The sequence below is a fragment of the Diaporthe citri genome (assembly GCF_014595645.1).
Source record: "Diaporthe citri strain NFHF-8-4 chromosome Unknown scaffold_10, whole genome shotgun sequence".
NCBI lineage: Eukaryota > Fungi > Ascomycota > Sordariomycetes > Diaporthales > Diaporthaceae > Diaporthe > Diaporthe citri.
The window spans coordinates 1,470,722-1,491,286 of NW_025064855.1; the positions used below are offsets into that span (position 1 = coordinate 1,470,722).

General features: G+C 54.4%; 7 protein-coding genes across 7 annotated transcripts; 5 read left to right on the plus strand and 2 right to left on the minus strand.

Annotated features, from left to right (window-relative positions):
- Positions 1-170: 170 nt before the first annotated feature.
- INS49_003608 (uncharacterized protein) lies at positions 171-584 on the plus strand (the record flags this gene model as incomplete). The annotated part of the gene is made up of 1 exon (XM_043164402.1): positions 171-584. The coding sequence occupies one exon, from the start codon at positions 171-173 to the stop codon at positions 582-584; it is 414 nt and encodes a 137-aa protein (XP_043019167.1).
- A 412-nt stretch (positions 585-996) lies between these two features.
- INS49_003609 (uncharacterized protein) lies at positions 997-1,830 on the plus strand (the record flags this gene model as incomplete). The annotated part of the gene is made up of 2 exons (XM_043164403.1): positions 997-1,027; positions 1,103-1,830. 2 exons carry the CDS (start codon positions 997-999, stop codon positions 1,828-1,830), a joined length of 759 nt encoding a protein of 252 aa, XP_043019168.1.
- A 3,551-nt stretch (positions 1,831-5,381) lies between these two features.
- INS49_003610 (uncharacterized protein) lies at positions 5,382-5,815 on the plus strand (the record flags this gene model as incomplete). The annotated part of the gene is made up of 2 exons (XM_043164404.1): positions 5,382-5,519; positions 5,678-5,815. 2 exons carry the CDS (start codon positions 5,382-5,384, stop codon positions 5,813-5,815), a joined length of 276 nt encoding a protein of 91 aa, XP_043019169.1.
- Positions 5,816-6,345: 530 nt separating this feature from the next.
- Positions 6,346-8,116, minus strand: INS49_003611 (uncharacterized protein; the record flags this gene model as incomplete). The annotated part of the gene is made up of 2 exons (XM_043164405.1): positions 6,346-7,933; positions 8,016-8,116. 2 exons carry the CDS (start codon positions 8,114-8,116, stop codon positions 6,346-6,348), a joined length of 1,689 nt encoding a protein of 562 aa, XP_043019170.1.
- A 2,920-nt stretch (positions 8,117-11,036) lies between these two features.
- On the minus strand, positions 11,037-11,334 carry INS49_003612 (uncharacterized protein; the record flags this gene model as incomplete). The annotated part of the gene is made up of 2 exons (XM_043164406.1): positions 11,037-11,158; positions 11,220-11,334. 2 exons carry the CDS (start codon positions 11,332-11,334, stop codon positions 11,037-11,039), a joined length of 237 nt encoding a protein of 78 aa, XP_043019171.1.
- A 1,763-nt stretch (positions 11,335-13,097) lies between these two features.
- On the plus strand, positions 13,098-18,087 carry INS49_003613 (uncharacterized protein; the record flags this gene model as incomplete). Its single annotated transcript, XM_043164407.1, has 11 exons — positions 13,098-13,148; positions 13,237-13,545; positions 13,598-13,808; positions 13,871-14,266; positions 14,365-14,562; positions 14,613-15,206; positions 15,873-16,482; positions 16,539-16,801; positions 16,868-17,183; positions 17,246-17,300; positions 17,479-18,087. The coding sequence occupies 11 exons, from the start codon at positions 13,098-13,100 to the stop codon at positions 18,085-18,087; spliced, it is 3,612 nt and encodes a 1,203-aa protein (XP_043019172.1).
- A 399-nt stretch (positions 18,088-18,486) lies between these two features.
- INS49_003614 (uncharacterized protein) lies at positions 18,487-20,339 on the plus strand (the record flags this gene model as incomplete). Its single annotated transcript, XM_043164408.1, has 6 exons — positions 18,487-18,853; positions 19,087-19,098; positions 19,159-19,398; positions 19,451-19,709; positions 19,767-20,273; positions 20,336-20,339. 6 exons carry the CDS (start codon positions 18,487-18,489, stop codon positions 20,337-20,339), a joined length of 1,389 nt encoding a protein of 462 aa, XP_043019173.1.
- Positions 20,340-20,565: the final 226 nt, after the last annotated feature.

Below are 20,565 nucleotides of genomic sequence, written 5' to 3' on the forward strand. Positions count from 1 at the left end.
CAACAACGGCCTAGCCGTCGGCTTGTACACGAGAGGCCAAGCCACTGAGCGTGTCAATTGCCTCATCCCACCATCCGAGGCCCCCAATACCTCGCACCTTGGTCTTTGAGCAGCTCAACGCCATTGAGGCCGTTCCCTGTGCAGGCTCGGCCTCCGGCAGGTAGTCCACCATGACGTCTCGTCGCGGTCTCAATTTGATCAGCCGCTGGCAAGGCTTCACCTCGGGCCTTTTCAGAGCGATCGTGTCATGGCTGAAGCCCATCAAAGCTCAGAAGCGCATCCCCAACGCAGGAATCATCCGCATATCGCCACTTGAGAAAGCCATGCAAGACCTGCACGGTGATCAGTGGAAGGCAAGGCTCAGTAGACAACAAAGGAGTCTTGTAAGGTTGAAGGAGTTTTCACGCGCGAAGCGCCAAGAACGATCGAGCGGCCAGATCCGTCCTGCTCGCGACGATGAATACCATGCCGAATGGTACCAACAGGTGGAATGGTGGAAGACCCATCTTTTGAAGGAGCAGGAGGCTTGTGATACAAGAGGAAAAGCCGTCCCTAAACCGGAACAGCCTGAGTCTCAGGCTTGAGTCCTATACAAACGGGCGTGCCGGCACAACTGTCGAGTCACTCATGGGCAAGCCAAACCTCGTCCACTATGGACCTCACAAAGATGTTAAGGGAGGGGTGGAAATCTGCTTCTCTAACAAAGATGACCCTGAGCATCGGCTGAGAGGAGAATGGCATTCTTTTCTTTTATTATAACGCATTGTTATCACTACAACCTTGTGGACAAAGACGGCATGGATGAGACGTTGATGCTCACCAGTGTTCCAAGACAATGCCATTATCTCCCTCATCGCGACCAGCCTCATGGCTCGGCTATGTAAAAAATCACGTCAGACATGCTAACCTCGACTTTCTTCTCATCGCCACTCACACATTGCACTGCAATCTGATCACCACTTTCACACATTGTATTGCAATCTCATCACATCCACCATGCCTCAGCAACAGAGCCACAACACCGACGGTGCGTTCCCATTCGACTGGCAGCTCGATCCAGTCCACTAGCTGCTAAGCCACGAGGTTGCTCCTTTCGGGCCAGCGCAGCAGCCTGGAGGTGAGTATTTCTATTCTGCTCTACCTTCATTCGACCTCCTGTCGCCTATGGAGACTGTCTGGAACCCGTGGTGCATGGCCCTCGGCCACTACTGTCCCCCGCAGCCCCGTGGGATTATCATGGACGTCCCCATATGCCCTTACGCTAGGCCTACCCTCCACACGTACCTCGACCCAATTGTCTGCTACGGACCTCCTTTGGAGGCCCCCTCGGAGGTGATGAATGGCTATCCCGACCCGTGGCCACAGCCCGACCAGCCTGGACAGGAATACTTCTCTCCTTACGGCCCTCCCCCGCCGCATCCCCCGCCTATGCCCATGTCCTTCTGGCAGCCCCCGCCGCCGTCTCCGCCTGTGCATTACCCGCCCTTCGGCCCGGAGGACATGATCCCCGGTTCTCGGCAGCCCGGTTGGTTCCTTGACGGCCTACCTCCATGCCCCAACGCTGCGTCTGCCCTTCGCACGATTCACTGGGTGATTGACTGCTCCTACCAGCGTCCCCACGATCCCGCTGAGAGCCCCGTCACCCCTGGTGCACTTACCGCCCCTGGGGCACCTCGAAGCCCTGGGAATGGGCCCTCTCCTCTCTCTTTTGGACAGCCCGACAAGCCTGAGGACGCACACCGGCCCTCCTCTCCACTAACTGTCTCAAATGCAGACGTGACCGGCCCAGACGGCTGCGAGGTGAAGGTGAGACGGCATTCATGGGCATAGGTTTGTCTCTTTTTCTTCTCCCTCGATTATTGATATTTTGGGCGCACAGCTAGATTGGTAAAGGGACAGGCGCATTTTTTTGCTCTGGAGTTTCTAGAAGAAGATTAGGTTATCATTTAGATTGGTAAAGAAAAGATAATGAAAAGACAAGAAAAAAATTATCAATTGCAGCTTTGCTGCTGTTTTAAAAACAAGTCCTGTCAAATGCATGGAAATGTGTGGAACCTACTTGATCAAAAAAGAATGTAAACTGCAATGTGCTGCTTTGGTTCACATGCAGAGGCATTTTTAGGATTTTATTATGTAATTTACGTATTTATGTATATGTATGTATGCATGTATGTGCGTATGTGAGTACTGGTTATGTGTCTGTGGGTATGTGAGTGTATGGCTGGGGGTGCGCAGGGTGCGCATGTGGTTTTCTTCCTCGCGTCACGAGTAAACTCATGAGCCGCAACGAAAAAAAGTTTTTGGTGTGATTGACCTGTTGACAAAGCAACGTCGTGGTGGGGTGAACCCTCCTGGCTTCCACGCAATGCCCCAACCAAAGGACGGGAGAAAAAAGATCCGTCAGCATCGGTCAGGGCATCGGACAAACAAGGCCATCTACTTCCGAAGAAGTCTCTGTAAACTCTTTCCGCCACTGTCCACCCGGGTGCCTCGAAGGTGTTGGAACCCTGTTGGGCCGGTCGACAAGGCATGTTTCGCTCTTGAGCCGGTGGTCGCGGCCCATTCAGTTGTGGTACTTCATTTCGAAGCTCGTGCCCTCGCCACTGCTAACAGGGCTCACGTCTGATCCCACGCCAAGAGTGTGCTAAGCACCTCAAGGCTCCTTCCCAGAGCACCAGAGTCGTGGACTGGGCTACCCATAGTCAAGGCATCGAGTGGCTTCCTCCCTGCCTGCCTTTGGCGTCTGGTCATGTCTCGCCGGTGGAGTTCGGGGCCCTCGCCACTGCTGACAGTGCTCACGTCAAATCCCCCACCAAGGGAGTGCTAGGCACCCCAAGGCTTCTTCCCAAAGCACCAGTGTCGCAGACTGGGCTTTACCCGTAATCGAAGGCGTCGGATGGCTTCCTCCCTGCCTGCCCTTCGGTTCCAATGGTGGTTCGCTAAAAGGATTAGGTGCCCTCGCCACTGCTCGACAGGGCTCACGTCAGGTTCCACGCCAAGGTGGTTGCTGGGCACCCCCAAGGCTCCTTCCCAAGCTCCAGAGTCGCAGACTGGGCTTTCCCTTCGGTTGAGGGCGTCGGGTGGCTTCCTCCCTGCCTGCCTTTGATGCCTGCTTATACTTGGCCAGCAGTCGCAAGCTGGCAGCATTAATATCCCGCCCCTCCTTGTGTCCTCCACCATTGTCGGACCTGGTCGATTGTTTGGTTGTTGTGTGGTGGGTTCGGGTTGGGTTGGGTTGGGTTGAAGGGAAAGAGGGGGGGGAGGGAAAGGGCGATGCTCGCGTTGGACGGGGAGGGAGCTGGGTTTAAATACTCTGGTCAGTGTGCACAGGCCTCCAGCTGATTTCGAGCAATCGCTCATTGACTTTGACTTGTGTGACTTGCTGGACGATTCTATGAATGAAATCAGACAATAATTGACTTAGTGAGGGTTTGGCGTTGGAGGTGAATTGAGCCGTCATGGAAGTTGAGTCACAGAAAAGGTCTAAAGCTGTGCTCAGGACTGACTAGGACAATTACTAGGAACTAGTCACCCACAAATGTGTAGCTCGTCCAGAACTAGGTAACTACTGACCATGGGAAACGGCCAAAGAGGTTCCTGAGATGTAGTCCATCGCTAGTCGAACGCTTTACTCAGTCAATTTTGCTCCCGAGTATTGTGCCCCTGTTTCTCTGAGGCACAGAGAGCCGTTGGTGTGACTCAGCTGCTAGGAGTAATTGGTCTGCAGAGCGTGTGTCACATCTGCTTCCACTGGCATCTCGACCCAATTCATCGTTAGCCTTTAAGACTGTGGTTTTAAGTGACTTTAGATGTCCACTTTGCATGCCACCCCCAATTAACAGCCACTACGTCTTGACCAGCAATTCTGAGAGCTGTCAATCATTTGCATTTCACAGTTATCAGTGAATATCAGTCTTCATATGCCTCCTTGTCGCCTCATCTGCCATTCCCAAGAGCAACAGGTATACTAGAGATTCTAAAAGCATATACGGTTTTCGTCACAGTAGAAAAAGTCAGCCCCGTTTCTCTACCATCGCTTTACCCTTGGGACTGCCCTCAGTGGCTGTTGATGTAAAAGGGGGAGAGAGACCTTTAGCTAGTACGAGCAAGCTCGGATCGAGACCGGCCCCATAGTGGTGCAAAGACCAAGAGCTCAGTTTCATGTGTGACTTCACATGTTTTTGAGAGCACCAAAACACGCAGGACCTGTCATTTGTGCATGATCCGATACTGGACAGGCCAGAAACAAAAATGCCGTAGTCCAGATAATGCCCAGCTCATCAACAGATCGAGTTGCATGTGCGTGACATATGACAGCTCTTAGCTTCTTTCCTATGGCCTCTGCGTGCTCTCTCAACTTTGTTGGCGCCGGTACGGGCAGCTGACGTTCCTGGCACAAGCGCAGTAGTTAGCAGCTAAGCTGTAGTCCATTTCCTGGTGAGACCATGCCGTCACGTGGGTGTTCAATCCACTTTGCATTCTTTTGCATCTGAAAACCCGACATTGGATAGTGGTGCAAGCGAGAGTGAGTTGCACACATGAGAAGGTGAAACAGTGCACGCGACCGTGAATGTTGACGATCGTGTGCGGGGGCTTACACGACTGACTGGGCTGAGCCCAGGGTCCGTCTTCTGGTCAGCGTTAGTGAAGTTTAAGATTTCTGGGGTAAAAACGTTATCGGGCTTTCGTGAGGAAGGGTGGAGGGTGTCAGCCGCCCGTACCGCACCCCCAAAAATCGCCGGCGTGATCTCGTTGGCTGCAACCCTCAGGGCCCCTGGTTGCGAGGGAGCGGCGCTACTGTTAGATCGGACGGGCGTCAGGGGACTTCTGATGAACACAATGCCACCTTGAAAACTCAATCAGCACAAACGTCGAATCCATCGTATCCCCCTCCTCATCGCACATTGTAAACTCTGAGCGCTTGAGGCAAGCCTCAGCTCCTCCCAGGCCCTGCTGACCGCATCCGCCCCACGATGCAGCCCTACCATGACCGCCCTGGGGCTGGTCGTGAACTGGGTTGTTCGCAGTTTTCAGGTGCAAGCCCCATGTCGCACGGGCGGTGGTGCATCGTGTGAGGCGCATCATCAGGCGGTCTACCGACGCCTCCAGGGGGGGCCCCAAGGTGAACGGGAGCGGTGACGGGAAATTAACCCATAACATTGGCATCAAATGACATCCCCAACAATTCTTCGTACCTGCATGAATGGCATGATGGAGGAAAAAAAACCACATATTGAAAAGTAGAGTCTGTCCCACTTGGCCGTGCCTGTGTGATCTGAGCCTCCTGCTTCACTTGCTCTGTTTCCTCATCTTCTCGATCCCGCGAGTTCCCGCCAAGAGAAAGCAACACTGCAACAAAAGCCAACAACACCAAAATCAACATGCCCCGCTCCGTCGTCCCGGTCGTGCTGGACAACCGCGTGCAGCACCTCGGCAGGATGTACGTAAACAACCTGCGCGCCGCCCACAGGCTGCCCCTCGGCACGTCAGATTCCATCTTCCCAAATCACTACACCTCGGTATGTGCGACCATGGAAGCCTCACCACAAAGTCCCCTACCCCGCTCCTAAAAAAAAAGAAAAGAAAAAGAAAAAAGAACAAAAAGAAAACAGAGGGAAAAGCCAGCACCGGAATATAGAGAGTAAGACCTGCTTGACAGAATCTGACCTGCCCGCAGAGCTTCGTCGAGGAGGACGTCCTGGCCGCGAAGCTGCACTGGCTCAGGAATCGCGCCAACGGCCTCTTCCGCCGCAGGCCTGGCCCGGACGAGCTGAGGGGCCGGCCGCGGTACCGGGACTGGGAGGCATCGGCATAATGCGTCCCGTGATTACCTGTTGAAGCCACGCATCCAGGAGAGGAGCTCTTTGCATTGCGGGTTTGCTTTTTTTCCTGCTCTTTTATGGGTCGGCAATGCATTTTCATGAGTCATGTTCTTCGGGAACTGAGGAGTAGTGGAGTTTTTGGGATGGTCCTCAGGCCAAGGCGGGACGGAGGGCATCTGGGTCACAAGGCGGGCACACGACGGCATCATGTTTATCACGACAACAACGGCATCTACATATAACCACACAGCAGGTTTAATAAGGAGGCCCCTTTTGTGTGCAACCCGTCTATTCACGGTCTCCGATCTCTAATGTCAAAAGATCGTCCCTGGTGAAGGTGACGACCGGGTATCTAAAGAAAGCATTACGCGAGGCAGATCGCCTCCACGGGGGCTCGCTGTGGCCCCCAAACTGATCCTCCTCGCACGTGCCTGTCAGTCAACGTCACTCGAGCAGCCATTTAAATGACCCTCGGGGCTCTGCTCGTTTGCCCCACCAGCAACGCGATGACCGCGGCGCCGATTTAGTGAGTGCTCAGGCCACTCGTGGCCGCGGCGCCGTCGACGTCGTCGGAGCTGTCGCCGCTGCGGTTCTGCACGGCGTATGCCTTCTCCGAGTCGGACGACTTGCGCCCCGCGGCGGTCTTCTCCGGGTCGGCGACGCTGTGGTGCTGGTGGACCCTCTCGACGGTCTCGATGAGGCCGTAGCGCATGGCCTCGCGCTCGACCTCCTCGTCGGTCAGGTAGGGCAGCTCCTTGGCCGCGCGGACGTACGACATGTTCTCGACGCTGCCCTTGGCGAAGATGATGTCGATCTCCTCGAGCGAGCGGCGGGCCGTCTCCGGGTAGAAGAACCAGATGACGGGCAGGAAGCAGGCGTTGACGACGGCGAAGAAGAGGTAGGTGCCCCAGCCGATGTTGGAGATCATGATGGGCGTCACCATGACGATGAGGAAGTTGAAGAGCCAGTTGGTGCACGTCGACACGGCGTTGGCCTTGGCGCGCGTCTTGATGGGGTTCACCTCGGCCGGGTACAGCCACGGCAGCGGCAGCCAGCTGGCGCCGAAGCTGGCGATGTACGTGAAGAGCCCCACGGCGGCGCCCTTGGCCGCCGTCTGCGTCCCCGGGATCAGGCACGCGAACGTGATGATCATCGAGGTCATCTGGCCGATGGTCCCGTACAGGAACAGCTTCCTGCGGCCCACGCGCTCGATGATGAACCACGACACGGTGGCGAAGATGGAGTACACGATCATGTTGACGCCGCCGAGGATGAGCGACAGGTTGCGGTTGCCCGGCATGATGGACTCCTCGAACAGGATGGGGAAGTAGTAGATGACGGCGTTGCAGCCGCCGATCTGCTGCATGAGCTGCGACGACGCGCCCAGCATCATGCGCCGGAAGTGCTGCGTCTTGCCGTTGGTGAAGAGGGTGCTGTACGGCGTCGACTTGGAGAAGCCGCCCGAGGCGCGGATCGAGTCGACGATGACGTCGCGCTCCAGGGCCGTCTCGGTGCTCTCGAGCTCGTAGCCGCGCAGGGCGGCGATGACGATCTCGGCCTCCTCGTAGCGCTCGTGGGTGAGCAGCCAGCGGGGCGACTCGGGCAGGAACCACATGGGCACGGAGATGATGAGCGCGAAGACGATCTGGAAGGCGATGGGGAAGCGCCACGTCAGCTCGTCCGGCCCGTAGCTGGCGCCGTAGTCGATCCAGTACGCGATGCAGGTGCCGAAGGCGATGACGCCGCCCTCGATGCAGATGAGCAGGCCGCGGTTCGTGGTGCGCGAGCACTCGGCCTGGTACGTCGGGATGGTGGACGTGTTCATGCCGTTGCCGACGCCCATGACCACGCGGCCGACGATGAACTGCGCGAACGGGGACGAGCCGTGGATGGCGGTGATCTGGATGAGCACGCCGAGGGTCATGACGAGGCCGCCCATGATGATGACGCGACGCCGGCCGAGCAGGTCGCCGACCCCGAGGATGAGCATGGCGCCGAAGAGACACCCGACCTCGTAGATGGCCGTGGTGAACCCCTGCATGGTGCTGTTGTTCTTGGTCGGTTCGAACATGTTGTTAAAGGGCGCTGCGGTGATGATGCCGCTCATGACACTGCAAGGCGACACATGTTAGCAGCCTGTGTTGAAGGAGGCGGAGAGATGCGCCGCCGTGGTCTCTGAGGCCGAACACTAACCCTTGATCGTATCCGAAGAGCAGGAAACCCGTAGTCGCGATGACGGACACGAGCAGGGAGAGCGGCCGCCCTGACAGGCCGAGGAAGGTGGGAGGCGCCATGTTTGTCGATTCACCCTTGCGGGTGGGTGTGACGTTGAAGATGAGGTTGGCAGAACTCTCGACAGGATGATCTCCGACAAAAGCGGCCGGCCTGCAGGCTGGAGAACAGACAGGTAAACTCGGAGAACCTCAAAAGAAAAGAGGTAGGCCAGGTTCACACGTCGATGAGGGGTCGAGGGAAGGTACACCTTCCGCGGCTCGAGGTAGCACGAGGGAAGGGCCATCTTATATGTACATGACAGGCGAATGCAACGTCTGGCGCGCCATGTACCGTCCCATCCATCCGTCCACCCACCCATCAGTCGCTGGCAGTCCCGTCAGGGCCAGGATCAGAGGCGTCCCCCTCGACGAACGAACGCCAACCTCGGGAATGGTCGGTCACGAGTAGCGAGGGCGAGGGGAGGAGAGCAGGCCGGGTTGAGCTGGGGGTCGACGCGGCGGGCGCTGCCGATCCACTTCGCCCACGGTTGGGCGGCGCTGATAGGCGGCGGTAGCAGAGAGGTCCCTGAATATCTGACCGACAATCTCTGGCGAGTGCAACCGTGTTATTGCAGTCCCGTGGGGCCTAGCAGGCCCAGCATCTGCTGCATCTGTATCGACTCATGCATGCAGGCAGCATGTCGCCCAAGTTGGTGTTGCTGAGGACATGTGAGAGAATCCCGGTCTCTGCATGCTGACTGCGCGCACGTCGCTGTCGGCCTGGTGCGAGAAGATGGCAGGTTGAGGCTCTGATAGGCCAAGGCGGGAGGAGGGATGGATAGCGTTGCGGATGAGGCGTTGCGGGCTCCACCGAGCCTTGGGTGGGAGCAGGGCAAGAGGGTGTGCGGCGGCATGAGGTCATCGTATGGCCGCCCTCAAGGTTGCCAGTTGCTTGGGCCAAATCACTCTCACTCTTCATCTGTCTGGGGCCAAGAGGCGGCTCGGCTTCCCCGCTTTGGCCAAGATCGGCCTGGGGGGGGGACTCTTCTCGTTCGACTGCAGGGCCGGAGGTTTTGTCTTGTTTCGGCCTGACGTCGAAACTTCTGCTTGCCTGCTGCCCGTCCCTGTCCCGTGGCGGCGGAAGTGGCTCGAGAGTGGCTTGTTTTACATGACAGAAACTTTACAGAATTTTCTACTACAGGCTGCTTCACATAACAGTGAGACTATGGGATAATTTGGCATCCGGGGGTGGACCTTGTGTGTGGAAATCAGTGTGTGGTTGTGTGTTATTGTTGTTGAGTGTATTGACAGTTGCTAACATGCGCGTAGGACCTCACCTCGTGGCATCTGCCGTCGGAATTTGGTCCAGCCCAAGCATCGAACTGTGCGCCCCTGCACGCGCACGACCGCCTTCTTAGCGCCGTCCTGTGCCATGGGGATTTCTGTGGAACACATGCGAGCCAGTTTTCTGGTGCCATGGGGATGCAGCAAACTTTGGTCCCTATTGACTCGCGCAAGCGAACTGGCGGCCGCCGATCAATCACCATGTGCGGGCTAGACATCTCAGATCCGCAAACGCTGGAGATTCCCCATCTTTCCTGCAGCCCACCTGTGAGCTCGTCGAGGCTTGACGAGCCGGTGGATATAATTATGGGGATTTGCTTATATCTTTCTTAGAGCATACTGCGTATCCACCACGCCGTGTGTGCGCCCTCCAGGGCCTCTCCAATGGCACTCCCCGTCCTGCTTGAATCAGAAGGGTTAAGCCGGCCCAGTCATGAACACGCCCGGGTGCCCAAGTTGCCCCCCGCGATTCCGCCGTGGGTACCTGGAAGCGCGGGCCTCATCATGACCGCCGATGCAGATCTTTCCGAGATCTGGGATAAGATGCCCCTTGCCGACAGGGAAGCTCCTTTTATCAAGGTTATCGAGCTGCGTCTCTTGCAGGGTTCTGGTGCATCCTCGGCTGTTGTGAACCAGTGTCGGCAGCTTTGGCTGGATAATTTGCCCTACAGCAGCACATGTCGTGTCAGGCGAGGCGACGTGACATTGCTAGCGAGAACCGGACGAACATTCAGCTCGTCAAGTTTTTCGTTCGCCTGGCAAGTTTCATATCGATTCCACTTAGGTAAATACCCTGGACAATTTTGCATGCGGGACCGGATAATAACCGTCTTCTGTCGACGTTGTAACCTAACACCGACAGCCAGACGGCCTGAGTCCCTGACAGTCAACAATAAGCTCTAGCACACGAACCACCTTCCAAGTTCCTGCGCAAGAATGGAGCCGCTTTCGCACCTTGTTTCCGCTTTTAAATCTCCGCTTTAGATAAAGATGCGTCTAACCACCGTTGCAAATTAAAAGCGGTGAACTTTATTTGTCGCCGTCTCAACGCCAAGCAGATTTAGTCGAGTCGTCCTGCCCACATTCCTTCACCAAAATTCAAAACAAGCACAACACCAGAGCCTCGGCACACCTCGGCGGGAAACGAAAGAAGCATCGCCCAGCCGAATAAGCATTTGGCAGCCCGCGTGACGTCAGCCTCGGTCCATGGTCTGTCTGGGATATCCAGTGGTGACCGGTCTCCGAGGCCCGTGGGCGCGACGGCGCCTGGGATCCTGCTCGGCCAAGTTCCGGTGCTGCGGTAGGAGCTGGGTGCATTAGTGATGCACGCAGCGAAACGAACTGGGCGGGAGACCACGAATTAAACACTCCCGGCTCGGAGGAGACACGACCGAAGGTGAGATGGCTGCCGTAAGAGCCATTGAGGTCAACTGCGGCCGAGGTTCTCGCCGCTGGCAAAAGCGCTTGACCGCCAGTGGGCAAAACACGCGCCACGACTCGTTGAGCACGTGTGGTTGACGACATGCATCCGCATAGCATTGGAAAAAGGTACAAGCGAAACAAATATTTCCATTCAACGCCAAATCTAGACAATCGCTGCTATCGGTACAGGTACTTCCGTCGCAAGATACCGTGTCCAACCTCCACTGAAGTTCCTCTACTCAGCTGGCAGTGCCTCGCTGTCGCCGGGCTCGCGGTAGGAGCCAGCCTCGGGCTTGGCGCCCCGGGTCCGACCCTCGACGATGTTGGACTTGTCAATGGCCTCGTTGTCGTCGCGCTCTGGATTCTCCACTGTTAGCGATGCTGATCAACAACTTGGCTCTTGTCATGGAGTACGTACCGAGTTGAGCATCTGAGTCAGCAGTTGCGGCATCGACTCCCTCCTCGACGGGGGCGTTGTCGTCTTGCACGGGGATATCGCCGCCCTGGGTGCTGTAGTCGTCGTTGGAAGACATGGTGATGTTGACTTAAGGTTTAGTGTCTAGGCGCACGTGGGTTCTGACTGGAATTGTGGTCCGAAAATGCGGTCCTTCGTGGGGAATGTCTTGGGTGCTGATCTCAAGGTTGATGTGGGTTTTATGACGTTGATCTTGTGTGTCAAGACCTCAGCGAGAATCCGGGGATTTCATACACCTTATATCTCCGACACCCAGACTTTCACCAACGCTCTGCTCAACTCCCATTTCGCTGGCAGTCAGCTTCGCATTGTGCGACTGGGCTTTCATTGTCATGACGACGACGACTTGTGCGTCCAGCGCTGGCGAGTCGAGTGCATCATCGCGGCCCGCCAGGGACGGAGTCTAACACTATGGCACGCCCCGGACCTGCCCCGGACCGCTGGGCAGGTACTACCGACCGATGCATCCAGGCGTAAACGAGCCGTTCAACCCATTGAAACAATTTGGTTCCTGTCGATCACTGCCGCTGTTGCACCAGGGCGATTTCGAGACGGGAAAGTCATGACGGAAAGCGCAGTGAATCGGCCGATTGATCGATGATTCCGTGGCCGAAAATCGATTTGCAGCTCCAATTTGCAGCGGTGCGCTTTGTCCTGGGATGCTGGCTTGGATATGACCGGATCGTCCAGCCTTCAGACAACGGCCTTGTCCATATCTGCGATGGTGCAACGCGAGGTCGAGCGCGAAGGTGGTGCGACCTTGGAAGCGTCATTGACTGTTTGCGAGCACGAGTGGTTCCACAAAGTCTAGAGGATCGACTTCGGCCTCAGGCCTTGGCGTTCCTGGACCAGACGCGTCGAACGCGCCTTTTGTGTGGATTAACTGCTGAGCAGGTATGGCCACGTCTTCACGCATTGCAAGCCTTGCATCGCTGGTGGTGATGTTAGTCATGGTGTCATCTGTGTGTCATGAAGCCCAAATCCACCCAGACCATGACTACACCCCAAGCACATGGGGCTCCAGATCACAAAAACCTTTCTACAAGGCCTCTGTACATTGGTAGATTACTTCAGAGCGTTTCACAGCAAGGCACACACGCGTACAAGCGGCTCGTGGCTTGCTTGGGCTTGGCTGCGCCTTTTTTTTTTTTTTTTTTTTTTTTTTTTTTTTTTTTTTTGCCCTGCCAAGCCTGCGCCCCCCAGGGTGGTTGGGCTGTGAAGTCTGTAACACCCAGAGGTCTCTGCAGGGTGGCAGCCCAACTGCAAAAAAAAAAAAACCGCTGGTAACTCCCAGTACCACCAGAATCCTTCGTGTTGATATCCCAATTATTCCACAAACACATCATATGTGCTTGATTTTATTGCATTTTTGTCTTGAAAAAAAAACGTCTGATTTGACTTATATCAAAATACTTGCTAGAATTGATGATTGTGGTGGTGAAATAGCTGTAGGAGTTGTGTTGCCTGGATTCTGGTGCGAAGCATGAGTGGTTTTCTTTTGCAGAGCGCCTGGATGGTTGTTCCCATGCAGGCCACGTCAGCCAGCGGAACACAAAGTCTCCTAATGCACTATGCAGCCTAAGTACGAAGTAGAAAATCAAAATTTGCGTAGGCAGACAGGGCAGACAACGAGGCATGCCGTATTTTCTTTCTCTTGTGCAACACATCCTCAAATCTTGATCGCCATGTTGCACAGTGAAGTGGACCACTAAAGCCTGGCCTCTTTTTATTTTCTCTTCTTGCTGCCATGTTGGGTCCCAATTCTGGATTAACTGTGACTTGTCGTCTGGTCCTGCAGACCTAAGTATTCCTTCAGCAGATATGGATCCCCATCAGTACGATCTATTTATCCACAAACAACAAGCAGCTCAGGTATGAATGAAAAGCATGCGGACCACGACTCTCCTGACCTTTGTCGTTCCTTTCGGATGACTAGCTAACAAATACCTGTGTTCAATAGAAAATTAAACCGGTACAAGACGGAGTTGCTTCTCACCCATTCGACAAGGCTCGTGATGACTTTTTGTCATCACTCTCCACTCAAGATCGGTCGCTGTATCCCCCTTGCGCAACAGCTACCGATCTGGCAGATGCGATCAAGAAACTAGGGCACCTTACTTGCCGTAGACTGCCCTTGGAAGATGCATTGCAAGTTATTGACAAGCTCGGGAATGCTTTCAAACCATTCTTCGACGTTGTGGCCGCCTTTGTCTCTTCTAACCCACAGTATGCTGCTTTGTTGTGGGGCTCAATGCTTCTGCTATTCAAGGTTGGCACATCTTGAATTCTCTTGGATTTGCATTAATCTCTGACTTTTTCAGTTGGCATCCAACTTCGTAACATTCTTCCAGAAGCTGCTCCCTCTCTTGGACAGCCTGTCCAGATCATTCATGCTATACGAAGATGTTTGGAAGCTATGCCGGGGCTGGAAGGACCAAAGTTCCAGAATCCCAGAAGTCATGGGAAAGGTCTATTCCGAGACACTTCAGATTTTCCATGCTGCCGTGAAGGTTTTCACGAAGGGCAACGGCAGTAAGCATGATCTCATGGGACCACAGTGTAAGACGGGGCATGGACGGCTAATCAAAAATCAGAACTTAAAAGGACTCCGATTGTCATTGGGGAACTCATGTGGAAACCGTTCGATAGCAGGCTCAATGACATGTTATACCGCCTTGGTGAGTACCGTCGCGAGATATTTCAAGAAATTCACATTCAGCACAGCAACGCCCTCGCTCGACAAGAGGCACAGGCTGAGGCGGAACGTGAAATATTTCAAGAAGAGATGGGTCTCACGAGCATGGAAAGGCAGAAAGCGGCAAGAGAGCGTCAGCTCTCGAGCAAGGAGCGGGAGCTGGCATGTTTGGAAAGACAACAGGCTCTCGGGTCACGAGAGCATGTACGGATCACACTTCGTGACATTCGGAGTCAATTGAATGAGTTACATGACATTCGGACTCAGTTAAATGAGCTGGGAAAGCAACACAAAGGTAAGCTTCGCCCATTCCTTCCTTATGAAAGCAAAAAAGACCAGGGTGATAGGTTCCTGAGCCGAGGGAACGCTCCATTTCTAACAGGACGTTCATAGAGAATGCCTACGAAGGATCACGACAATGGATACACCCGCCCAGCTTTTTGAATTCCCGAGACCAGGCAAGAGATCTACGAGCACCCGGAACGGCGAATTGGATCTTCGAAGACCCGACCTATCTTCGATGGATCAAAGGAAGTCTCGACTCAGGTGACGGCCTATATCAATACGGATGTGAGGCTTTGTGGATAAATGGTAAGTCAAGGTCCGTTACAAATAGAGACCCTGTGCTTACCCTCGCACAGGCAATCCAGGCTCGGGCAAAACAGTCCTCGCGGCATCCATCATCGATCAGCTCGAAAACGACCTGTCCCAAGATAAGACCAAATCACGACAGGAAGTGTTCTATTACTTCTTTGACAGCAAATCCAAATCTCTCAATACCCATTCAGCTCCTACTTCAGCGTACCGATCAATCTTGGCCCAGTTACTATCCAGGAATGCCGACGATACAGAAATCCTTGACAAGTTTAAGTTCGTTCAACGGAATGAGAAAGGTCAAATGCAGGCATCTGATTCTGAAATAATCGAGCTTCTTAGATTATGCTTGGACGCAAACTCCATCCTCATCCTTGATGGAATCGACGAGTGTGATGACAGCGAAAAGCTCGTATCACTGATGCTCGAAATATGGAAGGAAAGCCGCCCCAGGGTTGTCTTTCTCAGCCGAATCAATGTTGAAGGCTTGAAACGATCCATACCAGCAGGGAATCAAATGGCAATGTCCAGAGACTCATTGTCAAGAGATATACAAAAGTTCAGTGAAGCTGAACTAGGGATTCTCTTCGACAGGGCTATACTTCCCAGAGATGACCGACAACACCAGGAAGCTCTTGCCAGTAAAATGGTTCACGGAGCTGATGGAATGTTTCTCTGGGCCAGACTGATGATTAAGTTCATCAAATCCTCGTCGATGACACCAAAACAACGACTTCATGTGATCATGCAAGTCAGTACGCCTGAGGGACTCGAGCCGATGTACGAAAGGATTGTCAGCTTCATTTCAACATCCGGCAACCAATCCCAGCAACTCGCCGCCAAGTTACTGAACCACCTGCTGCATGCAACAGTGCAGCTCTCGTCTCGTCAGCTGCGTCAGGCACTAATCGTTGACGGATGCTTACCACAGCAGACTGCTTCAGAATCCATTACCGAATTTGAGGATGCCGCACTCATGGCCTGCGCTGGACTTACGGAACGAGTCACTATGAGCTTATGTCCAGGGTTTCTTGTCGGGGAATCCACGCTTCGACTAATTCATCTTTCCGCTCGCGAGATCTTGGAGGCAAGGCATGCGTGGCCATCAATAACCACACAAATGCATCAATCATGGCCGCAGTCTTCCAGTTTGCCAGGCCAGCTGGCACCGAAGCTGATTCTCGACAGAACGGGTGCACATTTGGAGGTTGCTACGCGCTGTGTCCGACAATTGTTGTCACATACTCCACATCAACCTTTGTCTGGAAGAATTCATCAAGATATCTCAGCTCAGCGTCTTTATGCAGAGTCCTGCTTCACCGACTACGCTGCTGCAGCTTGGATTGACCACGTCTCGACCGTTGTCAACACCTCACATGACCCAGGATATCCAGGCTACAGCAGCTCTCTAATATATCAGTTCTACTCGCCGGAATTCCTCAACTTGCTCTCTAGATTTATCACAGACCTAACAGCATGGTTGAGAACTCCTGCAGCTCTTTCTGCGTGGCTGGAAGCATTCTATACTACCCAGTACCATGCAGATTACGAGCACCCGAACCATCAAACCCTATATCTCCTGGGCGTGTGGCTTGGGAAGGTCTCACAGCAATATTGTTGGTTGCCGATGGCTGCAGAACTTCCTCGAGATATTATGTCATTAAGTTCGGAACTCAGAGAAATCTCGGAAACATGGAAGGATCGTCTCAAGGAATCACCTGGCCGTCTCATCTGGGATGAAATGACAGGGTTCTTGCAAAGGAGCTCCTTTTTCTACCGCCCTGACAGCGTGAAGGTCATGTATCAGACAGTTCTGAGTCCACAAGGAGAGATACATTCTTCAAACCCCACTCTTCAGATGTCAAAGACATCAGATTCTGGAGATTTCAAAGGAGTACTGAGCATCTGGGCACCACCGTAAGTCTTTACAACACGTGCTGACTTCCTCCAAGCTAACATAGCATGCCGAGCAGGGCGTTTTCGTTATCGAATGCTCATCTCAAGACGATGGCTCGCAGCGCAGGAGTTTTCAACCTCTTCTCCATTTGCACTGGTTGGGTTGCCACTTATGAGGTCTGGACACTTCATCCACAAGCGGCCCAGGCTGCTAGGGTGGAGCTATCCATTGACAGTACAGCAATGCTACTTCCTATCCATACATATCTATCACACCACAGCTCAACCGAAATCGACATTCACCTAAACGTTGCACCAGATGTCGCGAGTTTCATCATTGGTGAGACATTGTGTACTTTGAGACAGACAAGTACTGGCGCACTATGTCTCTCATACCCATTGCCAGTACGATCATCCCAAGGGCTTTCATTCGAATGGTCGGCCAGCAAGGGAGATGAACGACCGGCCATCCACACAAGCTACTTCAGTCCAGATAGCCAGACACTTGGTCTGTTGGAATGGATGCCCTCGGGGGCTCAGCACCTGAGTGTGTTCGAACTCATCAAGGACCGCCCAGCTCTCGAGCTTAATCCGCTTGGAACTCTGGAGTTTGTCCCTGGCATCAACAGAATCAAGGAATTGATCTTTCACCCTCATCAGTGCATAGTGGCGTTCTGTGTTTATGACAAGCTCAACCACAAGAATACAGCCTACCTCAGACGGTACAGACATTGTATGCCTATTTGTCCAAACATATGTAACCACTGTGCTAATAACTTTCCAGCAAGTTCAACACAACCTGGGTTCTCCGCCGATCTCCCAAGGTCTACCTTGTGGGAGTCAGTTGGCTTCTCTTCTTGTGGCCAGTTTTTCGTAGTTCGATGCCGACTGAAACGGACTACGGAGGTCATACCAATTCCCCACTGGCTACAAGATGCAAATGATGTAACAATGCCAGGAACTCAATCGACATCGCAGAGGCAATTGATAACTGCTAACAAAGGGCCGACGGCTCAGCTGAGCCACTCTCGAGCCTCGCACTTGTTCGGATCTGGGGCTGTGAGTTCAACAATAGACGTTTGCCCACAAGAAGGCACAGTGGAGCTGTCCGTGGATGCTTCTGCCAAAGAAGTTCAAATGTCCTTGACCAACATTTCAGGGATCCGCCAAACCGCGAGGCTGGTCTCTTTGCCCACATGGATAGGAGCCGAGCACACCACGCAGCGCATTGTGCTTCCAAGGTTTGCCGGCGACACGTTGAAGATCAGTGTTGACGTGGATCCCCGGGCTTCCTACAAACACTCGGAGTACAGCCTGGGAAGCTCACCAGTTGTGCCTGCTGTAATAGAAAGAGACGTGTCATATGTTGAACTGGGACCCACAGCGGCGTCGTCCGACCCATTGTCACGGTTGCTACGGAACTCAACAACGGAAGCGCGTACGGGCCAGAAGAGGTCGTACTCCCAGGCAAGGCTGCAGGAGGATGAGAGACTGGCAGATACGCTCTGCAGACCAGGCAGACCACCTTCACTCCGGTTCCAAGACAACAATGAAGCCTTTGTCTTTTTTGAAACATCAACCTGGCTGCTTGAGTGCCCCGCGAGGCTGGATTACTTTGCAACATAGAAGTGCATGGCAGGGTTTCATATTTCTCGTGACTAGGCGCAGGGGGTTATGTTACCAACACTTTATATCTTAGCCGGATCCCGCTGCCCTTTCCATTACCTTCGGGTGCTTCTAGGTCGGGCTCAAGGCAGAATGACTACACCTCGAGTCAGGGAATAGCCAATTTGATGACAAGTTCAGAACCCTAACCCTGATCAGTGGATTGCCGGACCCCGACCTCCGCATTGGTTTCGGCCCTGGCGGCCTGGATACGTCAAGCCTCGGCTCGGCCATGTGAAATGCTGACCCCGTACGGTGGCCCTCCAAAGCGCGGCGATGGTCAGCTTCAGTGAGACCACTGACGATACAATCGTAGAGCTGCGCACGACCGGCTCATGACCTGACCAGACTTGGCCCGGCATGGCCTTCACACCCGTGATCATCGGCGTCGCGGACGTCACGAACAAGTCCCAGGTGCACAAGGAGCCCGCGACGCTGATGTTTGAGGCCATCTCCAACGCGATCCACGACACGGGGCTCGACTCCCTCGCACCGGTCACGTCCCAGATTGACAGCATCGACGTCGTCAGGACGTGGACTTGGCCGTACGCCGATCTGCCCGGCCTGCTGGGGAAGTGGCTCGGGCTCGACGAGCGGCCCGCCTGGACGCGGTACACGGACCACGGGGGCAATGAGCCGGCTAAGCTGGTCGACGAGGCGGCGGGGCGGATAGCCAGGGGCGAGAGTAAGGTGGCTGTTGTTACCGGGGGCGAGGCACTTGCTTCTGGTGAGTACACGCCGGTGGCCGTTACATGACATGAGAAACTATACTCAGGATGTGCTGCCCCTGTCTAAGAATTTAGGCTTTGCGCACGGCAAGATGTGCGCTGTGTGATATATTGACTGATACAATCCCACCATCACCAGTGACTGCATGTGCGAAAGCCGGCCAAGCCGAGCCCTCAGGCTGGACAAAGCCAGCCACGTCCGTGGATGCCGTGTTCTCGCCATCGACTATAGATCTCGGCCAAGGTTTGTTGAGCCAGCTCCAGTCTCCCGACACGGTGATGGAGCTCTTCTAACTTCGTCCAGACCTCGGCGGTATACACTCTATAGGCACACCTATCCAAATCTATCCTTTATACGAGAACGCCTTCAGGGCTCACCGCGGGCAGACACCCAAGGAAAACAATGACGAATCTGCAGCTCTATACGCAGATTTTGCGCAAGTGGCTGCAACTAACCAGTATTCCTGGAATTATGGAAATCGACCGGCGACCAAGGAGGAGATAGGGGTTGTGTCAAAGAGGAACCGAATGATCTGCTCACCATGTTCGTGTCCAAGGTTTCTCCTTTGGACAGAAAATACTGACGCCGCCCCCAGATCCACTTCTCATGAACGCCTTCAACACCGTCAACCTCGCCGCAGCCGTCCTTCTGACGTCCGCCGAAAACGCAAGGGAGCTCGGCGTGCCAGAGGACAAGTGGGTGTACCCTCTGGGCGGCGCGGGGAGGAAGGAGAGAAAACACTTCTGGGAGCGGCCCAACTTCCACCGCAGTGACGCGATATCAATCGCTTTGGACGAGTGTCTCTCACTGTCTGGGGTCAAGACCACAGACATTGACGTCCTTGATCTGTACTCGTGAGTATCGGCAAACCCAGCGAAAGGCGACACACATCTAAGCTTCGCCCCGCGCAGATGCTTCCCCATCGTCCCAAAGCTGGCCTGCCACCACCTCGGCCTCCCGATCCTCAACAGCCCCAAGCCGTTGACGCTCCTCGGGGGCCTCACATCATTCGGCGGGGCCGGCAACAACTATTCCATGCACGCGATCACCGAGATGTCGCGACAGCTGCGGGACCGGAAGGCCAAGAACGGGCTCGTGCTCGCCAACGGAGGGTTTCTATCGTACCAGCACGCTTTGTGTCTGTCCGTGGAGCCGCGGCGGGAAGGGTCGTCGTATCCGGACAGCCGTGGCTCCTCGGCCGCTGTCGTGGGAGCCCACGCCCCGGTAGAGCCGTTGGCACAAGGAGAAGCTGTCGTCGAGACGTATACCGTCCAGTTTGACCGGGAGGGCAATCCAGAGATGGCTTTCGTCATCGGCCGTCTGACTGGAAGTAAGTATCGGTTCGTCGCCAACCACGGCGACCAACGGACACTGCAGGAGCTGTCGTCTGCTGTCGAAGAGCAAATTGGGAAGGTTGGGTATGTCGAGATTAAACGGGATGGGAATGGGGACCCTGAAAGCAACGCTTTCTTTTTGGGAGCTAGGTCGAAAATTTAAGCCGCCCAATTGTCACTATCAGAAGCTATGCCTACCTTCCGGGAAGAAGACCCATATTTGGAAGGTTGCGCCGCAAGATTATAAAGTACGTGAGGTCAAATACTAATACAGCAAAAGGAGATGCAAACGTATGCTTCCAAGCAACCGAGTCATCATCAACAGTTGTCTCAAGCTACTTATCCTGACCTCTAGTCAATTACATACAAATGATCC